The 27,323-nt window shown below is 40.4% G+C and overlaps 1 protein-coding gene across 2 annotated transcripts in view; it reads right to left on the bottom strand.

Annotated features, from left to right (window-relative positions):
• Positions 1 to 27,323, bottom strand: part of prkg1b (protein kinase cGMP-dependent 1b) — a 242,337-nt gene that overhangs the window by 184,004 nt on the left and 31,010 nt on the right. For both annotated transcript variants that reach the window (XM_067430423.1, XM_067430422.1), the window contains one exon: positions 21,375 to 21,541. In XM_067430423.1, the coding sequence (XP_067286524.1) occupies positions 21,375 to 21,541 (167 nt within the window). The remainder of the gene's footprint in view (positions 1 to 21,374; positions 21,542 to 27,323) is intronic.

The following is a 27,323-nucleotide window of genomic DNA, read 5'->3' as shown; positions in this document are numbered from 1 at the left end:
TCTAATTTAGGATAATAAATTGAGTGGAGGTGGACATTTTAAAGGCAGACTAACAGGTCTTTGAGGGTCAGAATTCTAGCTAGTAGACTAGATAGATTTTTTAGATTATGTCTCTCACAGTGGACATGCACCTACGATGACAATTTCAGACCCCTCCATGATTTCCAAGTGGGAGAACTTGCAAAATAAATACTTATATATAAGCTACATAGCCACTAAAACTCTGTTCAGCAATTACTGAATGCAAAATATGGATAAGCTCTTGTAAAAAAATAACACTTTTCAGAACTGCTTTTTAAAACCGTTCATAAATTGTCTCACCCCTGTAATGTTGCTCTTTATTCAAAGGACTAATGATATCCTTTATCTGAAACCACAGCAAGAACGCCCTCACTTCCTCCTTAACTCTGGGAGCTGAAGTACAGCCAATAATGCAAATCCCAATGGGTCCATTTGCACATTATCTGATCCGCGAAGAGAGAGGAGTCGACATTGGGTCGCTGATGCTTGTCGTGCACAAGTAAACAAAACGTCTGGAAACAATTCAGCGGTCTAACCCTTTTTTAGCATGACATTTCAAAGGAGGCCACTTATTTTTCATCCAGATGTTTAAGTGTCAAACACTCTCAATCACACATTCTTCTCTAGGATGATGAGTGGTCATGTATAACATTGATAAATACTTTGCTAATCTAATATGCAGTTCATAAACACATGGTGGCTACAGTACAATAGATAAATGGGTGTTTCTTTAACTACATGGACACTTTTGCCTCAGCGGTTCTTAAAGAAGTGTCCGTGACGCAAAATAATTTACTATAGGCTACCATATTTTACTGACTACGGCCTCCAAGCAAACAATAGCCATCATTTTACCATTTTGGTAAGCTATAGACCCAATATAGTCAGTTTATGAGTAACCCACTTCTAGCAAAAATAAAATGTTGTTTTTACCTACATAACTTGATGTATGATATTCGTTCATTGTAAGCAAGGTCAACAATGATTACAAGGTGTTTGGTTTCATTTCTTTGACATGTTCTAGATCAGTGGTTCTCAAACCTGTCCTGGGGACCCCTCACCATTGCACATTTTGTATGTCTCCCTCATTAGACACACCCAATTCAAGTCTTGCAGTCTCTACTAATGAGCTGATGAGTTGAATCAGGTGTGTCAGATGAGGGAGACATGAAAAAAGTGCACCGGTGGGGGGTCCCCAGGACAGGTTTGAGAACCAGTGTTCTAGATGACTAGTCTATTCTTGGGCTATGGTTAGACGTCTATTAAATTTACACTGACAGCCCAAATGTTGAATTTTTTTAGCCTAGACGTCAGGGCTGTGTTTAGAGCTATTAGACGTCTTTTAAATTCAAAATTGCTTGCTGGGCTATGTCAATTTTTTTTTTTTTCATCTAAAACATACTGCAACTTATATTCCAAAGTGACCAATATAGCCTAATGCATTTAACATCTAATTAACAAAACAAAGACACTTAAAATTCAATGCTTAAAAGGTTTTTGTAGACATATTTCTCATGCCTGTGCTCCAGTATATGCTTTCGGGTCATCTATGGGATGCGCTCCAGTTCACAGAGACTGAGACGCTAGAATACCAGACTAAAATAGAACATGCTGATTGTTGAAAAACCAGCTAAGTCCATTCATGTTTTTATTTGTTTTGTTGTTGTTTTTGTTTGTTTGCAAAAACCTCTAAGTCCACCTCTCTGGACAACAAGACATAGTAAACAGCTCCAAAGTCACCAAAAATGCAACTATATTATTATTATATGTATAATTAATAATATATGTATAATTATAAATATAATTATTGTTATATCTATTATTGTATTTTTAATCAGGCTATTGATTTATTTCATGTCATTATTTAATTGCATTTATTTATTTATTTTTCTGAATAGGCTACCATTAAAGGTAGGGTAGGTAAGAATGATCTAAAACACTTTTGTCCAAACTTGTTTAAACTTTCTTTATATGTCAATACATAAAGAGAGTATAAAAAAGAGAGTATTAAAAATGAGTGACTCTAGACTTTTTAATCTGCAATTAAAAACGCCGCTCATTATTTTCGTTTGGGCCGAAACAAGTGATTGGCTTGGGTGACTGTCACTCTCTCTCGCTACCATGGCAACCACCGCTTTCGCTACAGGATCTGCCCACGTGCGCGCAGAGCAAAATAACGGCAGAGAAAGAGCATTCAAAATTCACAGTGCCAGGTTTTGCAGTCAGCAAAGACAAAATGCAAAAAAGGAAGACAGTACGAGAAAAGGCAATGCACAGAAAGTCTTTGGATAAACAAAGAAATCAAACACGAGTAAATATCTGCGTGGCTTTTCAACGAGAGAGCTGAGGGACCTCAAGGGGCTGAAAAACGACTCCTTGCAGCTGTAATTCTGCTGGACAGGTAATCTTTCATTTTGATTATACATTTTTTTGGTTTATGTTTTTATGAAGCATATATCACTAGCATATGAAGCTGCCTAATATAGCTAACATAACATGACTTAGCATTAGGTTACAATGTTATACACTTAGCCATTAGTAGAGATGATAAATACTCAATATGCTTAGCTCAAGTTGATCGCTGTCATGTTGAATTACGGAAAATTTAACTTTAGATAACAAAATGCATGTGTAAAATCTAGTACACTGCATCCAGGAACTTTTTTTAGAAGTAAGTTAGCTTTAGCTACTACCCTCTGTCTGAACTCTTCTACCTTTTACGGTACTCTTTTCACCGGGAACGTTTATTTTTATTTTCCTTTGGTTTGTTTTTATATTCTCTACCTATGTTTACTGATGTTTTTTATCAATGCTACCCGTTTTTAGCTTTGCCTTATAAATATAACTAGTTCGTTACCGAATCAAACAAAAATTTATTTTAAACTTTTATTTACCCGTATCGGTATTCTAGCTTGATAGTGAGTACTAAAATATATTTTATTTATTTATATTCATACTGATAAAGTTAGATTTTTATTACATGTGATTCTGACATGATGTCACTACATGTACTCCGCTCCTCTCGGGTAAATAATACGTCTTCCAGCTGAGCGGCCGGTGAGGCGCATTCATGTATTTTGTAACATAACATTATAACATGCGTCAGACAGAGTTATGGCACGCACAGAGATTAAAAATGATATATATGAACTTATCTAACTCTGAGGGATATGGTAAATAAGCTGAAGTCTCAAAAAGTCGGTGTGTTCCTTTAACTTTGGGTCCTCAGAAAATGTTCTACCCTTTAAAGGGTCCCTGGCCCCAAAAGGTTTGAAAACCACTGCTCTAGACTCCTTTAAAACTTATTAGTTTATTTAACTTGTCAACTCTTTAACAGTGATTAAATATGGAAATCCACTAATGGCATATATTGTATTGCTATGTTTAATTAACTATAACAGAAATATACCAAATTAATATTAATAATTTACTTTTTACTTTTAATTTGACAATTTAATACTGATTAGAAATTGAACCAAAAAAGGTAAAACAAGAAAATACATAAAATGGATTCGAAAAGTAGCAAAAGTAGCAAAAGTAAAAAGCTTCCAAGCGAGATTTGACCAGTATGTGACCGTAAATGTGCACTATGTAGTGTTTTTGCAGCAAGATATCCAAAAACCACTAGGCCAGTGTTATATATTTTGTTCAGTTGAGTACTTACAATATCCCAAATGTTTCCAACTATTTGTAAATTGTGAATAAAATTGATATTTTAACCAAGGACCCGGGACATCTGAGCATAGTGACTGAGGGAGTCGCCTGTCAATTGCGTCATAACTGCGTAACCCTTGGTTTCCGTTTTTTTTTACCCTTGGTTTTTCTGTTTTTTTTTCCGAAAGCACTTTACTCTTAGCAGTGTGAACAAGTGTCACAGCAGCCGCTGAGCAAACGCACAGAGTAACGTCATAACATCATTTTAAACACACTTAAATGTATCTAACATTAAAAAACAGAGCTGCGTTACCTCATACTCATGACAGGAAAAGCGGAAATAGCACCGGCGACTGTCCCTTATCATAATAAAATTCCCGCTGCTCGCGAGCCGTGTGTTGCACAACAATCGCTCCAGCGGTCTTGCTCAGCTCCACAACACTCGGTCCTGCTCTGCTTCATACTACAGTAATGTTAATAACTGCATCCATGAACATGATTTCAGCCCAAATCCTAGCCAGTTTCTTTTTCACCGGCTCCGAGGTGAAAACCACATGTCCCAAGATTCTGCGCTAAAATTTGGCATCATCAAACTACGCCTTTGTTTTGAATAGGCGCCCACTAGCAGACGGAAAAATTGCATAGTGCAGCTTTAACAAATCAAATCAAAAATAAAAAGTAAAAAAAATAAGTGGTAAAAACCGTATATATAGGCCATTTGCTTTCACTGTTAGAAGCAAGAGAAAAAAATAGCCCACAGGGTCTGCGTGTGCGATACAATTACAGATTGTGTTGCCTCAGCAACACTGAGATCACAAAGTTATAAATGAAACATTTAAGGAATCCATTTTTACAAATATACCAAATTCAAATATTATTATTATTGTGAATATAGGGACTTTAAATATTTAAAGAAAAAATACAGCCATCTTTCATTTAACAGTAGATCTCCTGAGCATCTCCTTTACAAATGCAAACACAGGCTACGTTATGGTTTACATTAATATTCATGCAGTCAATTTTACATAAGCTCAGTCAGGACACAGAGATGCAAATCATTGATTTTATGATTAACATTTGCTCTTTGCCCCTGTCTCATAAGGAAGAAAACTGCTCTGACACCTGTTCTGGGTGGCCAGGGATGTGGATACAAGTAAAACCAAACACTTGCTCTAAACATTTGCTCCATGCCCTTCAGCAAATTACTTCATGTCTTCTTGTTTTTGTCTGTTTGTTTTTTAAGGTAATGAAGCATAGAGCTTCTGTCTGTTCATGGATTTTTAAATGAATAATTTAGCCAAAAAGGAAAACTATGTCCACATTTACTCTCATGTCATGACCCTGTTTTGTTTTTATTTATTTTTCTTCGTTGAAACAAATGCCAGAATGTCTCATAAATCAAAGATAATGAAGTAGTATTTATCACTCATAGAATATGGTGGCAGAAACGAAACAGAGTAAACAAAGACGCGATGACAGAACTGCCGTCAGCACGCAGTACGTGCACAACTACATTATACACATAGAAATGCTACCCATATAAGGAATTTAGTACAGTTATATTTGACATAATCATGTAGTAATGTGAATTTTTGATAATCTAGTGAATTTAATACTTTCCAAATGACTGTTTTGACATTTTTTTCTACTCAGTTGGAACTTGCGAACCAAAAGATAAGATTATTCATAAATGCAAAAAGACTGAAATCAGAGCCAAAAATAAAAATATTACAAATCTGATTGATGAGCTGCATTTGAAGCCATTATAAAAGTAACATTACAACAAAACATCATAACATTTCCATAATGCGGAACTCTTCATTTAATAAGAGTGCTTATGTTCCGCACTTTGACTGATAAAATGCAATAAATAAATCAGCAACATAAGGTCACTATGTATTTATAATTTAGATGATAACCTTGCTGTTATGAATTGAAATTAAATTAAATTACTAAAAGCCTGGTCTGTGATCACTGTGACATCATTATGAATAATGCAACTATATAATCAGCTGCAAGCTTAATTTAAAACGTGGCAGTAAAATCGTGTTCTTCCAGCACTGAAAAATATATTCCTTAAAACTAAATAAAAAATAAAAATAAACTAAATTCACTGGTGCTTTCACAATACAGGCTCATAGATGGACAAGGTCAGAAATTATCTGAATACATTCTTGCATAACGGAGCCACATAATGCAGTAGAGGTCAAAGATGTTTTAGTCTGGTTTCAAGGTTTCAAAGGAACCTGAAATAAACTGCCATCATCTCTGTCGACAAGCACAATGAAGAACATAATTCACACAAAAAAATGGGGGATCTTTGTGAATACTAAAACAAGCCATATTCCTTTGGTTCCAGTTGGCCTGCCCTCGCTGACACCTCATGAGCATTACCCGTAGCAGAGCTTCAAGCTAGATTTACCCTTCATTTGATTGCAAAACGTTCATGCCTTTGGATTTAACCTTCAGATTAGTGGTGCCTGCTGTTGACAATGTCTCTTTAATTGACACTTGATCCTCGAGTTGGAGGTCTCACACACTGGCCCGAACAATTATGAGTCAATGCAAGCATGAAAAGCTGAGGCCTGCAATCTAAAGTCCAGCCTGCAATATTCAACTCCCACACACCAACTCGCACCAAATGCCAAACACTACCCACTTCAGTCTGAAATATTACAAAATGGCATTAAATACTTAAAACACATCATAAAAGCAACACTTAAAAATCTACATCAAACCGGATCTATATTTCCCATGAGAGTCTTCGCCCCAGAAGGCTCTCAAAACGAATTCCTCTGTTTTGGAAATGTATTAATTGTTTTGCTGCTGCACCCCAGGTTCTGTTTCCTGCTCATCAACAGCTTGTTACAGGCTGAATGATTAGATTATTCAATATTACAGAATGAAAGCAGCATACACTGACTAAGCCTCGTTCATGAAATATTTTTTGGGAATTTACTTCAAGCATACATTGTTTTTCAAGCTGGCATAAGCAATGTAGATTTTTAGTAATTTAATAACTTACTGATTAATGTATTAAATAAAATGAAAGTGGTGTAAACACATTTATGAAACAGCTAGTTCCGGTCCTTGTGATTGGTCAATAGCTGTGTTTTATTCACAATAAAACACGGCTATGACCGTTTCTGTGTATTACAACACCGCACCCTTAGCAACCACTCTTAGCAACGTAAGCCTAAACATATGTCTGATCTCATTGATATTGTACATGAAGCTTACTGTATTATGTGTAGAGTATTGTGAGAGAGCGAGAGAGTGAGCGAGTGTATTACCTGTAAATAGATATAGCATTTTGTCAATATAAAAGTCTTCGCTACTGACTGACTCACTCATAAAGACATAGCCTCCCATACCTTATTGCTTGCTTACGTAATACAGGACACAACAGAGACTGGGTGGTGAATTTGCACACACACACACACACACAAAAAAACAACCTGGTAACACTTCACATTAAGGTTCTCTTCTTCGCGTCGTGACACACATGCAATAAACCAGTCAAAGTCTCACCTTCCATTCCCTTTAAAAGCCAGTTGTGCTAGCACCATGGTGGATTCGCTATATACATGGCAGAATTTGCAAGCAGAAAGACTTAATGGTTCTCTAGAGAAGAATCCTTTTATTTGTAATAATTAAAAATGTTTGTGTGCTGCTGCTTGTCCCTGTGTGTAATAAGCAAAGTGTAAACATGTTGTGCACCAGCCAATAGGTGCATATTACTAACGTACCCTTTAAATAACACAAAACTTTTGTGCTATTGACTTTAAAAAAGGTTTTGTTGGTCAATGGCGCAGGTTCTCATTTGCCTCAAAACTGAATACACTTCGTTTTCAGACCAGCACGCCCATGAGCGAACAGATGGGTAAGAGTGCATTTGCTATTTACACAACGTGGCACGGTCATGAAACTACAACCTGAATTCAGGAAATGTTGGGATGTTTTTTTAAATAAAATAAAACCTAAAAGACTTTCACATGAGCCAATCATTTATTCACAATAGACCACAAATAACATAAAAGTTTAAACTGAGACGTTTTACACCTTTATCCACTTAATGAGCTCATTTAAAACTTGATGCCTGCTACAGGTCTCAAAAAAGTTGACTCAGGGGCAACAAATGGCTTAAAAAGCAAGACATTTTGAAAAGATTCAGCTGGGAGAACATCTAGCAACTAATTAATATCAGGTCTGTATCATGAAGAGCTATAAAAAGACATGTCTTAGAGAGGAAGCGTCTCTCAAAAGTAAAGATGGGCTCTCTGTGAAAGAGTGCATAAAAAGATTGTGGAATACTTTAAAAACAATGTTCCTCAACATCAAATTACAAAGCCTTTGGAAATCTCATCATCTACAGTGCATAACGTCATCAAAGAAATCTCTGTGCACAAGGACAAGACTGAAGACCTTTATTTGATACCTATGGTCTTCGGGCGGCACTGCATCACTCATCGGCATGATTGTATCAATGACATTACTAAATGGGCCCAGGAATACTTCCAGAAACCACTGTCGGTAAACACAATCCACTGTGCCATCTAAAGCTGCAGATGCCAACTAAAGCTTTATCATGCAAAATGGAAGACATATGAACATCCAGAAGCGCTGTTGTGTCCTGTGGGCCAAGGCTCATTTAAAATGGACTATATTTCAAAGTTGAAAGGTGTTCTTTGTCAGACGAGTTCAAATTAGACATTCTTGTTGGAAATCATGGATGCTGTGTCCTCCAGGCTAAAGAGGAGCAAGACCTTCCAGCATGTTATCAGCATTCAGTTCAAAAGCCAGCATCTCTGATGGTATGGGGGGCATAAGTGCATACGGTATGGGCAGCTTGCATGTGTTGGAAGGCCCTAATGCTGAAAGTTATATAAAGGTTTTAGAGCAACATACGCTCCCCTCCAGATAATGTCAATTTCAGGGAAGGCCTTGTGTATTTCAGCAGAACAATGCAAAACCACATACTGCAGCTATTACAACAGCCTGGCTTCGTCGTAGAATAGTCTGGGTGTTGAACCGACCTGCCTGCAGTCCAGATCTTTCACCTATAGAGAACATTTGCCACATCGTTAAAAGAAAAATATGTCAAAGACAACCAAAAACTCTTCAACAGCTGGAAACCTATATCAGACAAGAATGGGAGAAAATTCCAACACCAAACCTTCAGAAACTCATAACCTCGATGCCCAGATGTCTTCAAACTTTTTAAAAAGAAGAGGAGATTTTACACCATGGTAAACACGCCTCCGTCCAAACTTTTTTGAGACCTGTAGCAGGCATCAAGTTTGAAATGAGCTTATTTAGTGTATAACAGTATAAAAATATTATGTTATTATGTTATTTATGGTCTAGTGCAAATAAAATATTGGCTCATGTGATTATTTTCAATTTATTCCAATTTAACAAACATCCCAATTTTCAGATTTTCGGTTGTAGCAAAAAAAAACACTTGTGTCTGGCAGCGCATTGCGCCGGCTGCATGACAGGGCCCTAAAAGTTTACCAATAAGTATTTCCTACTAAAGCAAGGCAGTATTTTACTCTGACTTAGAGTGCAGATCGGGCTGCATTCTTCTGTCCGAGCCCGGCCCGCGTCCGACAGAGCAGTAACCGAACCCGACCCGAGCCCGAAAGGCATTAAGGCACACAGGAAGACGGATGTTAGGGTAATATTTTACATTTATTTTAAATCACAAAAACAAACCATTTCATCAAGTTAAAAAGGCCCATTGGCTACTTACATAATAAGCCGTTTTAAATTTAAAAGGTTAATGCCTTATCTAGCTGACGTGACCGAGCCTGACCCCGAACCCGAACGTCATTTCTAAATATCTGTCCGAACCTGCCCGACCCGTCGGGTACCGTCGGGCTCCGGTCGGGTATCCATCCTCTACTCTGAGTTTCCATAGCAGACTGGTGGGAGTGGCCTTGATGGCAACACGCCCAGTGCATTATGGTTGTTGAAGTTCTTATCTATGTGGCAAAAGGGAAGACAACAAGCTTTTTTCTCAGTCATGTAGCTCCAATTTAAAAAAAGTTTTGTCTTTATACTGTAAAGACAGCCTAGATTTATTTAAGGCCCAGTCTACCCGTGGTAAAGTACCCCTTTAACTTGTTGGGTTTTGGGTTCTATTTGTGTAGGGTTTTTTTTTTTTTTTTTTGGTGTGAGGAACAGATGGAAATTTAAGTCAGTTATCATAATTTAATAATAACAACACACACACACACACACACACACACACACACACACACACACACACACACACACACACACACACACACACACACACACACACACACACACACACACACACACACACACACACACACACACACACACACACACACACACACACACACAAAAAAAACTTATTTACCATTCCATGGAGAAAAGAACAGGAGTATTTTGGAACAAGATGAGTGTGAATAAATAATGACAGAATTTCCATTTGGGGGTGAACTACCACATCATGCAACAATTTGCATGAGAATGTATGTACAAACCAATCAGAGAAAAAAAATGAATGAGCCTCTTTATGCTTTTTTTTTACAGTGACCTGTCAATTAAACAGTGATTCCCAGACAGCTAACATGTTTTCTCACCATAGTTCACACATATCCACATAGTGCTCCACATAGTTGAAACATCAGACAATCTTATGTAATGCCCCATGCTGGGTTTGTGGGGCACAGTATATTAATGCGGATGTAAATAAACTACCCCGGGTGAGCATTCATGGTGTTGCTATGCAACTATCATCATACAGGGACAGTTTGTGGCAGTTTGGCCCGAAAAATGGAGAAACTGTTTCTTGCTGTTTTCTAGAGCAGAGATCCGCTGCATCTGCGTCTTTCCAAAAGTAAATGTGGCAAGTCATGCTCTCAGTGTTCACATCTCACACGGCTAAGTATAGCTCAGTTTCATCATCGCTTCTGTCAAGGGGGGCTTTTCCTGTTTAGATCACACTTACTTGTGTGCTGGAAATGTAGTGAGTCTCTTGCCAACTCCTTATCCTACGTAAGAGATCTTGCGCAAAAACGTTGTGACTATTTTACGTCACTGATGGTCATTCTGAAACATGTTTTATAATCCAGCACTAGTCATCATTGGCTCGACTTGGCAGAACATCAGTGAATTCTAATAAAGCTTTAGTGTGTGACGCATGAAACCACAGATGATGGCCCAGAGAGAAGCCTGATACATAAACACTGTCTTCTTCTGAAAAACATTGCAGTGATTTTGTTGTCAGTTTATTTAAATTGTAATCGATTTGCCAACTGCTAAACACTCTGACTGTCTGAGAATATTTGGAACAATCTGAGGTAGTGATGTTACGTTCGTGAACGAATCGTTCTTTTTGAACGAATCGTTCTCGTTCACGTAGTCTATTGACTCATTTTTCTCGTTCACTGAAATTCCTCCCTCTACCGCAGCGTGGCGCTATTAGCAGCGAGCGCATGCGCAGCTCTGTCGACTGTTTCATTCTGTCAAAGAATGACAAAACCTCAAGCCAATAGCTTTCGAGTATGAGATGTGACGGAGCATGTGATTTGTTGAATTCAGTGAACGAATACACCCTTTACTGACCGAGAGGCTTTGAGTCTGACTCTGTCGTGAACGAATTGGTACATGTCATTCGTTTGTGAAGGTGACATGTTTGGCAGCAAAGAAAGAAATGTACACTTTACCACTGTAATGAAAACAGTGTAATAATGCAGGTTGATGGTTAAATGATTACTACAGAGTAAAGTCAAGTGCATGTTTGTATTTTATGTTTTGAACCGGTTTCTTCATTACGTTTGAGTCATGTCATGCACTTCTCTAAAATCTTTAAAACAAAACAAAAATGTGACAGTAGCTATGGTTAAAAAGATCTTGTGTGTCACATCAGTTAATAGCATTCTGTGCTACTGAACGAACTTCACTGACCGAATCGCTGTTTTGAGTCTGAACGAGAGAGATCTCGTTCGTGAACGAACTGTTAGGCTAACAGTTACCTCGGTCATTTAGCATGCGTGTCAGTCTCGTTCAGCAATCAGCAGAAAGCGGATGCAAAGCACAGTTATAGACAAACCTCATGTTTATAACCCCATGTTTACCATAATCCCAGATATATGAATGTCTAAATGTCTGACCAAACAATTAAATGTTAATCATGCAAGAAAACATGCTTTGGTCATCTAAACCACTTATTTAGACTTATTTTATTTAATGAGTAGATTATGCACATTTTAATAAAGCCAAATCAGTTTTTTTGTAAGTAAATACGTTCGTTGACTTAAGACATTACACATAAAACTCTTTTTCGTCACCTGCGGTCATAATTACCGGTAATATATATTTTTTTTTAAATGTTACTGAACGAATCTGAACAAATTATTTCGGTGAACGAACTGAAAATGAACGACTCTCTTAAAAGAATCAAAATTTCCACCACTAATCTGAGGTCTGTGTTAAAGCCACTATTAGAAGTAGATCAAACGCAAATATTTTTAAAATAATTATTAAAGGTGCACTATGTAGTATTTTTGCAGTAAAATATTCAAAAACCACTAGGCCAGTGTTATATATTTATACTATTTGTAAATTGTGAGAAAATTGCCATTTTAACCAATGAACCGGGACGTTTCAGCATAGCGTTTGAGGGAGTCGCCTGTCAATCGCGTCATATCTGCGTTACCCTCAATTGTTTAATATGATAAAACAGCACTGCATTACCACATATATGCATGAATGGGAAGAAGCAGAAGCATCAAAATCAAGATGTCATCAAGCCATGCCTTTGTTTTGAACAAGCAACCTCTAGCGGCAAAAAAAATTACATATTGTGGCTTAAATATGTATACATATGCCAAATTAAGGTTGTGATGCTATTTCAATCAAGAGATGCATCAATTTGATCAATATCTTGTATAGTCAATCACTCTAAAGTCTCCTCCAGCACATCCCAAAGACTTTCAATTAATTTAAGGTCTGGACTCAGAGGTACCAAAACATATGTGAAAATGATCCTTCATTCTCACTCCCAAACGTTCTTTCACAATTTGAGCCTGATTTTGACAGTCATCCTGGAATATGACCATGATGTTCTTCGACCAAAGTAGGCGTTTAATCAACTATCACAAATAAAAAGCTACACACGCAATTAATTAGGGTTAAGAAACTGTTGCCAAACATATAACACGCTAGAAACATCATAATCACTGCAATAATGGTCCAATCATATACATAGATCCAAGCATTTGTCTGTTTAAATCCAAATAGTGACTTTTTTGGCTGGGCAGATATCGAAGTTCTCGAAGTTGTCATAAGCTGCGTTTCCACCACAGGAACTTTCCCCAGGAACTAGCGAATTTAATTGCAGGGGCCAGGGTCTAAATGAAGTTCTGGATAAAAAGTTCCCCTTCAGAAAGTCAGTGGTAGTACTTTTTCAAAGTTCAGGAATTTTCGGGTGTGGGACTTGGGTGCTGACTAGGGATGGCAAAAAACTAACCATTTTCTTGACCGACCACAAGCCTCATTAGCCGGTTGAAACCGGTAAACCGTTTAGTTTAAAATATGCTGCGCTATTTGAAATAAGAGCCGCGCCTGCAATTTCGCAACTCTGTCGCATCTCTCTGCTGCTCTGCCTCCAGCTCTCACACACACACACACACACTGTTCCAGCGCCGCCACCTCCCTTCCACTCACATCACTTTTTAAAAATCACCTACAGCACGAAACATGAGTCCCGCAAACGCGCCAAAACGAAGGTACTTCTATTGTTAGTATGTTTTTACATCAAAAAATGTCATAATTTAGAAATAAAATGCATTTTTTCTATACTGATATTAGCCCTCTGGCTTGAATGCTCTGTTTCAAGGGGCGTGTCTATTGTGAGACGTCAGTAAAAAAAAAACACTGTTGTGATTGGCTGACATCTTTACATTTTAAATGAGATTATGTGGCAGAGGGGGCGTGGTTTAGTGAGGCACAAGCAGCAGCTGCAGCACTGCCAGTCCAGAGACAGAGAACTAGGAAAAGATTCCTTAGGAACTGTTATTGTACCGAGTTGTTGAGAGCACAAGTTTATTTTGTTTGTATCTGAGAGCTCTGAATTAACACGAGTGAACTTTGCAACATTATTTCTCTCACAAAATGCTTTCACCACAGCTAACAACAAACACGACACCGACATGAATACAGTAAGAGCTTAACAGCGTCATTCAAATGGCAGTTAGTTTGGACAAGTGTGCACTACTGATATATATATATATATATATATATATATATATATATATATATATATATATATATATATATATATATATATATATATATATATATATATATATATATATATATATATTATATATATATATATATATATATATATATACTATATATATACTATATATATTCTTATGAATCCATATGAATTGAGCGGTTTAGACAAAATTTTCTGAAGAGACTTGATCACTGAGTTCTCAATTTCTTAAATGCAGAGAAAGACAGCCTGAACTTGGTTTACACTGATCAAAATTTCTAGCCACTTGGGGACAATATTCAGGCTAGGGGAACTCATAATGTTTAAAAACCTAAAATTAACATCCAAACCCATAAGATTTTGTTCTTCAAAATGAAGATATTTTTGATGAAATCTGAGATATCTCTGTCTCTCCATTGACAGCTACGCTTATTAAATGCTTCAACAAACCTCATAAAGAGATCATAAAATGAATCCATAAGAATTGAGCGGTTTAGACAAAATTTTCTGAAGAGACTTGATCACTGGGCTCTCAATTTCTTAAATGCAGAGAAAGACAGCCTGAACTTGGTTTACACTGATCAAAATTTCTAGCCACTTGGGGACAATATTCAGGCTAGGGGAACTCATAATGTTTAAAAACCTAAAATTAACATTTCATGCCATGGGACCGTTAACAACTGGAAATGTGTCATCCCAGTCTTGTAGTAAAATAATACTAGTTAGGCAATCCAACTAGTCAATATGCACATCCCTACTAAAGAGGAAGTAAGTCCTGAGTTAGTAACTTCAAGAACTTAAATCTGCCAATGATGCCTCTGTCCCAAGAGGCATCACTGAACCTATCATCAACTCATCCATAACCATCTGATATAGATCTGCACTGGATCCAAGCAGAGTGAAATTCATCAGCTGCAATCTGCCCTTCCTCCAGGACCTTTATGAGTCAACATCTAAAAGGGGGGCAGTCAGAGAGCCCTCACACCATATCTTTCAGCTGATGCCTTAAATGAAGCACCACAGAACTATAAAAACAAATGTCCAGACACAAAAACAGCTTTTATTGCTTCATCGCAGAAACAGAACACTTCAGCACAAAGAGATAACAGACTTCAAGCACATACTTTATATACTCTATATATATATATATATATATATATATATATATATATATATATATATATATATATATATATATATATATATATATATATATATATATATATATATCATATCACATAATTGATAACTTCCTGAAACATATCGAAAATTAGCTGATTACTTTGATAATACCAATTTATTTGACATAAAATGGCTTTAAAATCAGTTTATATATTTTCATCATATTTCAACATAATTAAACATCACTGGCCAACAATCGATTTTTACAATCAATCAATTCAATCTGTCAGAGGTTACTTGGACAATATAGCTAAATTTCTGATTCTATTTAGATGTATCTGACATGTGACACTAACACAAAAAGGGTTTTTCATTAACAGCTGTCAGATTAATATATTCCTAACCTTGGATTCTTTAACTTGCTTCCCAGAAAATCCAGTGACCTGTTGCTTCAAATACGTAATTGTTTCAAATTAAGCAGCTGTGAACCAAAGCCATCGGTTTAAAGTTAATTTAGCATATTCAGTTGGCGTAAAATGAATATCCATTATATTTTCTAGTCATTTGGTAGTAATTGTGTTGAGCTATTGAAGCTTACTGTATGGGCCATGTAAGGTGAATTGCATTTCTTTCTGACTTTCTGAGTTTTTCAACAGGTTTCACAAACACTCTCCACACCTGCCATTGAACAGAGTCCTGCTCAAACTCACGTCATTGGTTAAGCCACTGTTGCCGGGCTGGTCGAGATGCTCAAACAAGCGAAGCAATGTTTAGAAATGAGAAGGGTACTACTACAACTGCACAAGTAGTAGTGCAAAGAAACAATCGCAGATGTCATTGACCGAAATAATCTTTTCAAGTGCATTTTATGTTTTATTAATGAAATGAATTTTTCTTAGGCTAACTTATGTTGCTTTCTAATCTTATGAAGTATAATATAACAGCTGTAAGTAAAGCAAAATCAATTATACAATCAAATATCCAGAAACCCTAAACCTTATTTAAAGGTGCACTATGTAGTATCTTTGCAGTAAAATATCCAAAAACCACCAGGCCAATGTTATATATTTTGTTCAGTTGAGTACTTACAATATCCTAATTACAATATAACTATTTGTAAATTGTGAGAAAATTGCTGTTTTAACCAATGAACCGGGACGTGTCAGCATAGCGTTTGAGGGAGTCGCCTGTCAATCGTGTCATATCTGCATTACCCTCAGTATTATTCTGCAGAAGCGCTTTTCTCTTAGCAGTGTGAACATGTCACAGCAGCGCCGAGCGAACACACACGTCATAACATCATTTTAAACACACTTAAATGTATCTAAACTGCAGCAAAATAGAGAGAGCTTTGGTAATAATACACACACATATTTAATTACTACAGTAGTAATTTCTCATTAGAAATGACATCAGAAATGGAAATATTTGTCAAAAACATACATTTCCACACAAACTGACATCCAGCTGCAACTCTCAGGCACCATCTTTATTTTTTAGCTTAACTGTGACAGAATGGAACACACAGGACCGTGGGATATCAAGGCATTTTGATTTTAAAACATTTAAAATGACAATTTTTTTTACTAAACTTTCAGTTTGGGTACAGCAGAACAAATATCAGGGCAACAAAACACATGTTCAAAGACACTTTAAATTCAGTAATATTGTCGATTTGACTGCGCTGACACTCGGATAAGATCAAAACTTGAATTGAATTGAGCTGGATGATGACACTATTGTCTTCTGCAAAGACGTGTTATAGCTGAATCAAATTTGTTACATAATTAATGAATTTTGCAGCATCAACACCGTTATTGAACTGAACTGAACGGCACTATTGCCTTCTGTTGAAATGCATATAGATGAATTTAACTTATTTCATAATTGATAAGCTCTAAATGGAAATTGAACAGAACTGAATCAACACTGAACTGACTTTAGCTATTCAAGAATGACAATTCAAGATATAATTTGTCTCATATTTGATGAAGTTTGCATCATTTATTCTGTTATTTTCCTGTTCATTACTCCGAAGCTGTTTTTAACTGCATTGCATAAAGTGCTATAAAAATAAAGGTGACTTGTTTAATGCCAAAAACTCAAATTTATTAGTGAGGTTGACCCCAACCATTCTTAGTGGGTTGGAATCAAATGAGAGGGCAGATACAAGCCAAGGACAAAGTAATAAATTAGAGTAAATTAGCATCTCTGTCACCAGAGGCGACTAGTGAGACATATTCTACAGGGACAACAATACACCAGGAGGAGGTGAGCCGCCTGCAGAGTGTACATTACTGGGAGCAGAATGAAGGGTTTGGAGGTAAAGAGCATGCCTCCTGTGGTGACTAGCAGGGGTTAGTTTGGAGAGGGAAAAGTGGTTGGACTTTTTTGCACATGGGTGCAGCGCTGTGAAAAAAAACACCCCAGTAAGTGGCTCTACTTAACATAATGGTACATCTGCCTCACTTGAATACCTATTCATAACACGATATTTCCACTCTATTTTTTTGTAAATACCTAAATCCTACAGTGCATAAAGGGATAGTTCACTCAAAAAGGAAAATTCTGCCATAATTTACTCACCCTCATGTCGTTCCAAACCCATAAGATTTTGTTCTTCAAAATGAAGATATTTTTGATGAAATCTGAGATATCTCTGTCTCTCCATTGACAGCTACGCTTATTATACGCTTCAACAAACCTCATAAAGAGATCATAAAATGAATCCATAAGAATTGAGCGGTTTAGACAAAATTTTCTGAAGAGACTTGATCACTGAGTGATGAACAAATTTAATTTAGGCCTTTATTCACAATTAAACACTGGTCAGTGAACACAAATATAAACTCACCTAAACCAGCTTGACATGCTAAAACAAACCTCTTGCTGAAGCTCAAATGTGCTGTGTAACATGAGAATGAACCTCATTGGCTCTTGCTGAAGCTCAAATGTGCTGTGTAACATGAGAATGAACCTCATTGGCTCTTGCTGAAGCTCAAATGTGCTGTGTAACATGAGAATGAACCTCATTGGCTCTTGCTGAAGCTCAAATGTGCTGTGTAACATGAGAATGAACCTCATTGGCTCTTGCTGAAGCTCAAATGTGCTGTGTAACATGAGAATGAACCTTATTGGTTCTTGCTGAAGCTCAAATGTGCTGTGTAACATGAGAATGAACCTTATTGGTTCTTGCAGAAGCTCAAATGTGCTGTGTAACATGAGAATGAACCTTATTGGTTCTTGCTGAAGCTCAAATGTGCTGTGTAACATGAGAATGAACCTTATTGGTTCTTGCAGAAGCTCAAATGTGCTGCATAACCAAACTGTCCTCTCTATGGAAAATGACTCTATAGATCATTTTTCAAGCACCTTATTACGACCTATATTTACATTTTAAAGACATGCAGGGCACAAAAATAATGACAGTGTCGTGTTACATCTGACATCATGAAATGAAGTATGACTGTTGTAACCAATCAAAATGCATGTTCATTTTAATGCAATGTGTGAACTTTTTAAACCATTTGTCATATTTCCATTTAGCAAAAATATTTCTTTTAATTTAAAACTACACCCACCCCATCATTAAACCTACCCAGTGATTTATAGTGCATACACACTATGTGCACGTGTTCCCTGGGATTCGAACTCACGATTGCATGATCACATGTTGTTGTTGTATAATGCAATGCTTTACCAACTGAGCTAGGCAAAACCTGAAATATTACACTGATAAAAACAATGCTTTAAAATGAAAGTGTCCTGCTGTCAGTAGGAGCACAACTTTAGAAAAATCTCCTGCATCGTATTTCATTAATTAAAATAGTGTCGATAGGGTCGCAAGTTTAGTAAACGCTTCTATGGGTCAAATTTCAAGGAAGTGACAAACAACCTATATAGGATTGGTTGGAGGACATGTTGTGCACAACACAAGAATGAACCTCATTGGTTCTTGCAGAAGCTTAAAATGCTGTGTAACGCATGAGACTGAATCTCACTGGTTCCTGATCATCAAGAGAACATGCTTGAGCTTCTGTTTACTGCAACAATGACTTCATGAATGTTTGTATGTGAATAAAAGCCTAAATTTAATCTGTTATTCATCATTTAAAGCTCTTAAGAAAATGTGGACTAAACCACTCAATTTATATGAATTCATTTTACGATCTCTTTATTAACTTTTTAAAGCATCAAAGTGTTAGTTGGATACCGTCGATGGAGGTGCAGAAAGCTTGCCTATTGACAAGGGAACAACATGAGGTTGAGTAATTAATGACAGAATGTTCTTTTTTGGGTGAATTATCCCTTTAATGATGAATTTGAATCTTGACTGACATTTTTTGGAAGCAATCTTTCTTGCTAAACATCCAATGACTCTTGAGTGTGAGAAATGATGTGTTCCCACCTAGTTGGCAACACTGCTATAATTAGTTTGATTTGTTTTATGTCCATGCAATCAGTGGCTGAGCAGACACTATGAAATCAGTTAAAGAGACATCTTTAAGGCTAGAAACCATCTGAATAATGGTTAATATTTTCAAAGTGCAACTCAGAGACCAATTTGGCACCAAAAAGTATTTTTTACAAGGTGCACTTCACAATCAATGTCAGACAATTTTTCAGACAAGCCATACGTGAACTTTTAAATGCTTCCAGAGACTGCAGGATCACAGAGGGTGGCCTTGCATTCAGAAAAACCCTTTGGCATCTGAAACAAACCATGAGGACGACCGATCGGTTAAGGTCAACAAAACAACGATAGTTTTTTTTTGTGTGTGTGTGTCACAAACAGCATTAGAGAGAACACATACAACAGCGCTGCAGCAGAACCTGCTACAGGTCGCACAAATATCTCTGTTATGTCTGTTAAAAGATCCAAGGTGACCATAAAACTCGCCATTTAAACCACCCGCCTCGAGATGAAAAGCTAAATTGGAAGTGCATTAAATCAGGCTATGTTTATTACTCTTCAGGTTCAGTTCTAAACCAACTTTTAAACAGCATCAGTTCTATTTCAGAGAGCTAAACATATGGTTTTGTTCACATATCATTTGATTATGAACTTGTTTCCTCTACTGTGGCTACAGAAAAAAAAAAGAATTATGAGCTACTACATGTATTTCCTTTTATAACAGTCATTAATTCAACAATGGAGAGGGCCCGTGAGAGCTATTACAAACTATAAAATAATGAAATCTAATTTACAAGTGATAATTAATCCACACGGCAAAAACTAAACCCCCAACTGTATCTATAAACTGCTTAATCGTCTAGAAATTTTTGAATTATGTCTTTTCCTCCAGAATTCCATGTGGTGAAATATTCCCCACCAAAAAAGAAAAAGATACGAGGAACAAATTCACAGCGTCCCTTTCATCAGTAGTCAAAGACTGACAGTAACACTTCACAATAAGGTCTCATTTGTTAACATTTGTTTACTACATTACTTCACATGAACTAAAAATGACAAATACTTCTATAGCATTCATTAACCTTTAAATAATGTAAATTTCAACATTTAGCTGTGGCTAAAAGTATAGGCAGTGACATTAATTATATTAATACTAATCTATGAAGGCTAAAGCAGAAGACTTTGCGAAACACAAAATTTATGTCACTGCCAATACTTTTGGCCATGGATGTACTAATGTATTTTGAAATACATCAATCAATCTGTTAACATTAGTTAAAACTGTGAATTTGCATAAAAAAATAAACAACTGTGCAGTACTTTCATTAACAACAACATTAACAAAGATTAATACATTCTTAAAAAAATTATTGCTAGTTGTTAGTTCAAGTTAGTTTAATTTACAGGCCTGTTCCCCGACATACTATGTATAGTAATTCCAACAACTGGGTAATAGCTAGGTGCTAACCCCGAACCTACCCCCTAAAACCAACCTTAACCCATATGCTACCCAGTTCTTAAGTAGGTAGATGCAAGTGCACGGACTGTAAAATAACGTGAAACTAATGAGACCTTATTGTAAAGTGTTACTGGCTGTCTCATGTCATCGGGTGAAATGAGGTAAACTGGGCCACATTTTGACAGTCTTTGCAAAAAGTGGTTTCTTTTCACATTAATTCACCCTATATAATGATGCTTAATAATTGTAAATGTAAATACATGTTAAAATGCATTTTGTTTGTTTACAAAACAAAACAATGCACTATTGTATTAAGTATTGAATACTTAGAAAGTTAAACAGCCTCTTGTGACTTACTGCCCTGTCTGTAAATCATCTGGTACCGTAGTAAAACATAGTAAAGTAAACATAGGATAAAACAAAGATACTTGGACATGACCTACCTTCCATGACATAGACCAGGGAGCCCACATCGCCTTCTTTGATGATACAACTTTCTTTATCATACTCCACGGGGTACATGCAGTCCACAATCTCCTGAATCTGAGATAGCTCCAGGTTCTTCATGAAGTCATTGTCAAGAATGGCCTCTTTAATTAGTTCTTTAGACCTGTGGATGAAAGGATGAAATTGTTTAATTTATAAAATCAGATATTCTCAGCAGATAAAATTCATATTTATAACTTTATACAAGAAGGTTCGCCCAACAGAACCGGACACGGAGAACCTTGCACTGCCACACCAGCATTTAACTCAGTGATTCTTGAGATATTAGACAAAACATGTCCTGCAATTTTACTGCAATGGTCTTTTTTTAGATTATCACTCACTCATCACTCATATTCATCTGAATATCCAAAGATAACCAAGACTATGCTCAAAGCAATTTGTAGGTTATTTCCACCAAAGAGTATAAAACTGTAAATATACACCTCTTACTTGCGTTTTGTTAATACCCAGCTAACAATATGCAAGAACCTTTTTTTATCATTCCCATTAAGTTATGAAAATATTATTTCTGAATGTTCTCTGAAATTGAAAACATCCAGTTTATTAAAACAGTTGTTCTTGGTTATGGAAACATTAAATTTTTATCCTTTTGCAACCATTATAGGAACTTTACTTTTAAATGTTCTCTGGAACACATTCTGAAACAAGTACCACTAAAACGTCTCGGGTTACTATTGTAACCCTTGTTCCCTGAGAGGGAACGAGACACTGCGTCGTCGAGTGACGACACTCTGGGAACGCCCCCAGCGTGACGGCTCTGAAGTATGAATGAAATCAGTCACCAATCCGATTGGTGCAACGTCCTACGTAGTAGGCGACGGCGTAAGCGGAAGCTATAAGAAGGCGCCGCCCCAAACGAAAGACAGCCTTTGCGATGAAGCGAGCGCTCTACGTGTAGGTGTGGCGACGAGACGCAGTGTCTCGTTCCCTCTCAGGGAACAAGGGTTACAATAGTAACCCGAGACGTTCCCTTTATCGAGGGAACTCAACACTGCGTCGTCGAGTGACGACACTCTGGGAACGTCAATACCCACTATGCCACACCGAGACACGCACGTCCTGGTGTGAAGCTGGAAACCAGGCACACTCAGGACGCAAGCACTCTAGCACCCAGCGTAGCCGGGAGGTCCAGCTTATAAAATCTTATAAAGGTGTGTGGATTAGCCCATCCTGCCGCCTCACAAATCTCAATAAGTGAGGCTCCCGAAAGGAGGGCCACCGAGGAGGCAAAGCCCCTCGTAGAGTGAGCCCTCACGGCTATGGGTGAAGGCAGATTGCGCACCCGATAAGCCGTGGCTATAGCCTGCACGATCCAGTTACTAATAGTCTGTCTCGCCGCAGGCAACCCTTTCTTAGGGGGGCCAAGCACACCAAAAGCTGGTCCAACTTCCTCCAATGAGCTGACCTGTCCAAATAAAATCTCAATGCCCTGACAGGGCAGAGCAGGTGCAGCCTAGCTTCCTCTGCCGTCGCGTGAGGCGGAGGATGAAATGCCTGAAGAAACACCGACCCCATCCCCGTAGATGGGACCCTGGGAACGTAGCCCGGTCTGGGGTACAAGATAGCTTTCACCCCGCCAAGGGCAAACTCCAAGCAAGTTGGCGTTACCGCCAAGGCCTGAAGGTCCCCCACTCTCCTCAGAGAAGTGATAGCGAGGAGAAAAGCTACCTTGAGGGTCAGATTTCTCGCCTCAGCCGACTCTAATGGTTCGAAGGGGGCCTCAACCAGCCCTTCGAGAGCCACTACCAGGTCCCCTTTAGCTGGGACTCTGGGATAAGCCGCAGGCCTCAACCTCCTAGCCCCACAGAGGAACCGTACTACCAAGTGGTGTCTGCCCAGCGGGCCCCCTTCTAAAGGCGAGTGGAAAGCCCCTATGGCAACCACATACACCTTCAGGTGGATGGGGTCAAACCGGCGGAGGAACGGTGCTGGAGGAACTCCAGCACTGAGGCAACTGCACAGTTAACTGGGTTCACCCCCCCCCGTTCTCTACACCAGCTAGTGAAGACATACCACTTAAGGCTATACAGTCTCCTCGTAGAGGGAGCCCTAGAGCTGAGAATGGTCTCTACGACCTATTGTGGCAGGCCATTCCCTGGGTACTGTGCCCCCTCAAGGGCCAGACCCAGAGATCCCACAGCTCTGGCCTGGGGTGGAATATCATTCCCCCTGCCTGAGACAGCAGATCCCTCCTCAGAGGGACCTGCCATGGGGGGGCCGCCACAATGTCGGAGAACCAAACTCGGAACGGCCACCGGGGTGCCACTAATAGGAGGCTGATGCCCTCCCGGCGGACTCGCTCTAGAACTCCCGGGAGCAGAACGATCGGGGGAAATGCGTACAGACGCCGCCTCGGCCACGTCTGTGTCATGGCATCCAGCCCCAGCGGGGCCGGAGCCTGAGGGCGAACCACAGCGGGCAGTGGGTCGTTTCTAGAGATGCAAACAGATCCACTTCCACCGGGCTGAACCTCTCGCATATGGCCTCCACCACCTCCGGGTGGAGCCGCCACTCCCCGGGCCTCAGCCCCTGCCTCGACAGGACATCTGCTCCCTGGTTCTGGTCCCCTGGGACGTACATCGCTCTGAGAGACGACAGTTTCCCCTGGGACCACAGGAGGATCTGATGCGCCAACCCGCATGGTGGGCGCGACCTCAGACCCCCCTGGTGATTTAGACACGACACTACCGACATGTTGTCGGATCGTATCAGGACATGGTAGCCGTGGAGGTCCGGGTTGAAAGCTCCTCAGAGCTTTCTAAACCACCAACATCTCCAGGCAATTTATGTGCCAGGAGGAATGCTGGGGCCCCCACAGACCTCTCGTAAACCGGCCTTCCATGACCGCGCCCCAGCCCGTGAGGGAGGCGTCTGTTGAAAGGATCTTCCTGCAACATAACGCTCCTAACACTGGCCCTTGGGACAGGAACCTCGGATTTCTCCATATGACGAGGGAACGAAGGCATCTGCGCGTTACCCTGATCATACGGAAAAGTTTTCCCCTCGAGGAGAACCCCTTGGTCCCTAGCCACCACTGGAGGGGCCTCATGTATAGCAGGCCGAACGGAACCACATTGGACGCTGCTACCCTGAGTCCCAGCAGTCTCTGAAACTGCTTCACAGTGCGGCTGTGGCCTAGCTTCATTCCTGAGACCTCCGCCAGTATGGAACCCACCCGTGCGGGAGACATGCTCGCTCGCATCGAGGTTGAGCCCCATACTACACCGAGGAACATGGTCCTCTGGGCGGGTGTTAACACGCTCTTGGCTGTGTTCAGTCTCAGCCCCAAGCACCTGGGATGGGCTAAAACGACATCTCGATGCCGAATCGCCATCTCGCGCGAGGGGAAAGAGCTAGGCCGAAAGGAAGCACCCGATATTGGTACGCTTCGCCCCCGAAAGCGAACCTCAGGAACTTCCTGTGGGCAGGAAGGATGGAGACATGAAGTATGCGTCCTTTAGATCTATCGTGACGAACCAGTCCTCGAACTGGATCAGCTCACGGTCATTTGAATTGTGAGCATCTTAAACCTGAATCTCCTCAGAGACCGATTCAAGTACCTCAGATCTAATATTGGACGTAAGCCCCCACCCTTTATGGGAACAATGAAATAGCGGCTGTAAAAGCCCGACTCCCTGTCTGGCGGAGGGACCTTCTCTATCGCCTCCTTGACCAGCAGAGACTGCACTTCTTGTTCCATAACCTGCCTCTGGGCCGGGGGGACCACGGTCCAGACCACACCGCTGAACTTCGGTGGTGGAGCTCTGAACTGTAATCTGTACCCCCTTCCCACTGTACACAGGGCCCCAGCAGAAATATTCGGGAGGCATAGCCATGCGCCGAGATATTCCACTAGGGGAACCAACCTCTCGGGGTTAGTCTCTGGTACCCACCGAACCCCCTGCCCGACCCCCTGAAGCGGCCACCCGGCAGAGCTTAGTCGGGAAGGATTTTCGGTGTGCGAACGCAGTCGCTGCCCCGCTGCAAGTCTTTCTAGAGGCAGCTGGAGCAGCATGCGTCCGCTGGAAATCGATGTGGCCCGAGCGTCGTAGACGGCGGATCGCAGCATCGACTTCCAGAAAACTCCACAGGGGAGGCGACCTCGATCGCTCCCCGGGAGAGGGGGCTGGCCCGCAGGCCACTGGGCTGGGTACACCCCAGTCCAGACCACACTGAAGAATTCGGTGTTGGAACACTGAACTGCGGTCTGTACCCTCTGCCCACGGTACACAGGGCCCAAGTAGATATATTCGGGAGCATAACTATGCGCCGCGATATTCGACTAGGGGAACCAGCCTCTCAAGGCTGGTCTCTGGTACCCACCGCGCCTCCTGCCCGACCCCCTGAAGGGCCACCCTGCAGGGCTTAGTCGGGGAGGATTTTCGGTGCGCGAACACGTTCGCTGCCCAGCTGCAGTCTTTCTAGAGGCGGCTAGAGCAGCATGCGTTCGCTGGAAGTCAATGTGGTCAGAGCGTGTAGACGGCGGACCGCAAGCATCGACTTCCAGAAAGCTCCACAGGGGAGGCGACCTCGATCGCTCCCCAGGAGAGGGGCTATAAAAAGCCCAGTGAACACAATTGGATGATAGGCTGATAATCTAACTCCTCAAAGTTAGATAAATCCCATTTAATTCCTCAGAATTAAATGCCCCTAATCATCCCTCAGGTGAACATGGTCTGAATAATAGGCTGAATAAACATACCCAACTCCTCAAAGTCAGATAATGTTTAATTATAATTCCTCAGAATTAATACAGCCATAATTCCCAGACGATACTGTTTAAACATGTATTTAACGAATCGCCATCTACACGCTGCCTCAGCAACGCGAGATTCGACTCGTTACAACATATTTGGCTTTCATCCCTCGAGATGAAAGACCACAGGCGCGAGGCTGAAACACTCGAAACGCACGGCTGTACGCTGCGAGATACTCAACAAACACAGCCAGCACCCTCAGGAGCTGACTGCACTCGCGCCAAACAGTCTCACATGTGCACCGATGGCGTGTGTTCACTAATATTACAGACCGTAATCTACGCGCTGCCTCGGCAACGCGCGATTAAGCCTTGCATTATGAAGCACAAGCTCTCATTCTACTTCGCTACCTCGATACTGAGCACGTCTAATTCCTCGGAATCGGACCGCTCAAGCATCTAATTCTCCATCCCGGGGGAAAAAGCCACAGCGTGGGTTTCCACACGAGAAATGAGAACATTGGCCAGCTACAGACAACCCCCTCGAGAGCTGCCGGCGCGCCTTTATTTTATGAATGAAGTAGCGTATTTACTGGCTTAACGCTTCGACGGCCTCAATGCTGTGCGCGTCCGATTCCTCAGAATCAGACGGCTCGAGCATCGGGTTCTCCGCCTCGGAGGAAGAAGCCGCAGCGCGGGCTTCCTCACGAGGCGGAAGAGCGTCTGAATCATCGGACGAGGATTGGGAAGATGCCTCCGCATGCCCGCCTCCCGTCGCGAGACCCAGTTGTGAGCCCCATGATCTACGCCGCCGCGCTGCCTCAACAGACGCGGGACCGGATCCCTGGGGCTTGCGAGCCCGGCCGCTCTCCTTAGACACGGCCAGCCGTGAGCGCAGCACCCGGAGCGGCAGCTTCCCGCTGCAGGCGGCACCCTCAAGCGCTGCCCGAGCGTGCTGCGCCCCGAGACACTGCACACACAGCCGGTGTGTGTCCGAGCCCGAAATGAAGCGCGGGCACGGGTGCACACACCTCCTAATCAGCCCGCTTGTTTTAATGCGGTGACAGACATACAATATCACACAGAGCGCCTCGCTGAAGAGCAAAGACTGTCTTTCGTTTGGGGCGGCGCCTTCTTATAGCTTCCGCTTACGCCGTCGCCTACTACGTAGGACGTTGCACCAATC

This window comes from Pseudorasbora parva, chromosome 21 (genome assembly GCF_024679245.1).
Source record: "Pseudorasbora parva isolate DD20220531a chromosome 21, ASM2467924v1, whole genome shotgun sequence".
NCBI lineage: Eukaryota > Metazoa > Chordata > Actinopteri > Cypriniformes > Gobionidae > Pseudorasbora > Pseudorasbora parva.
This window is presented reverse-complemented; position numbering and strand designations above follow the sequence as displayed.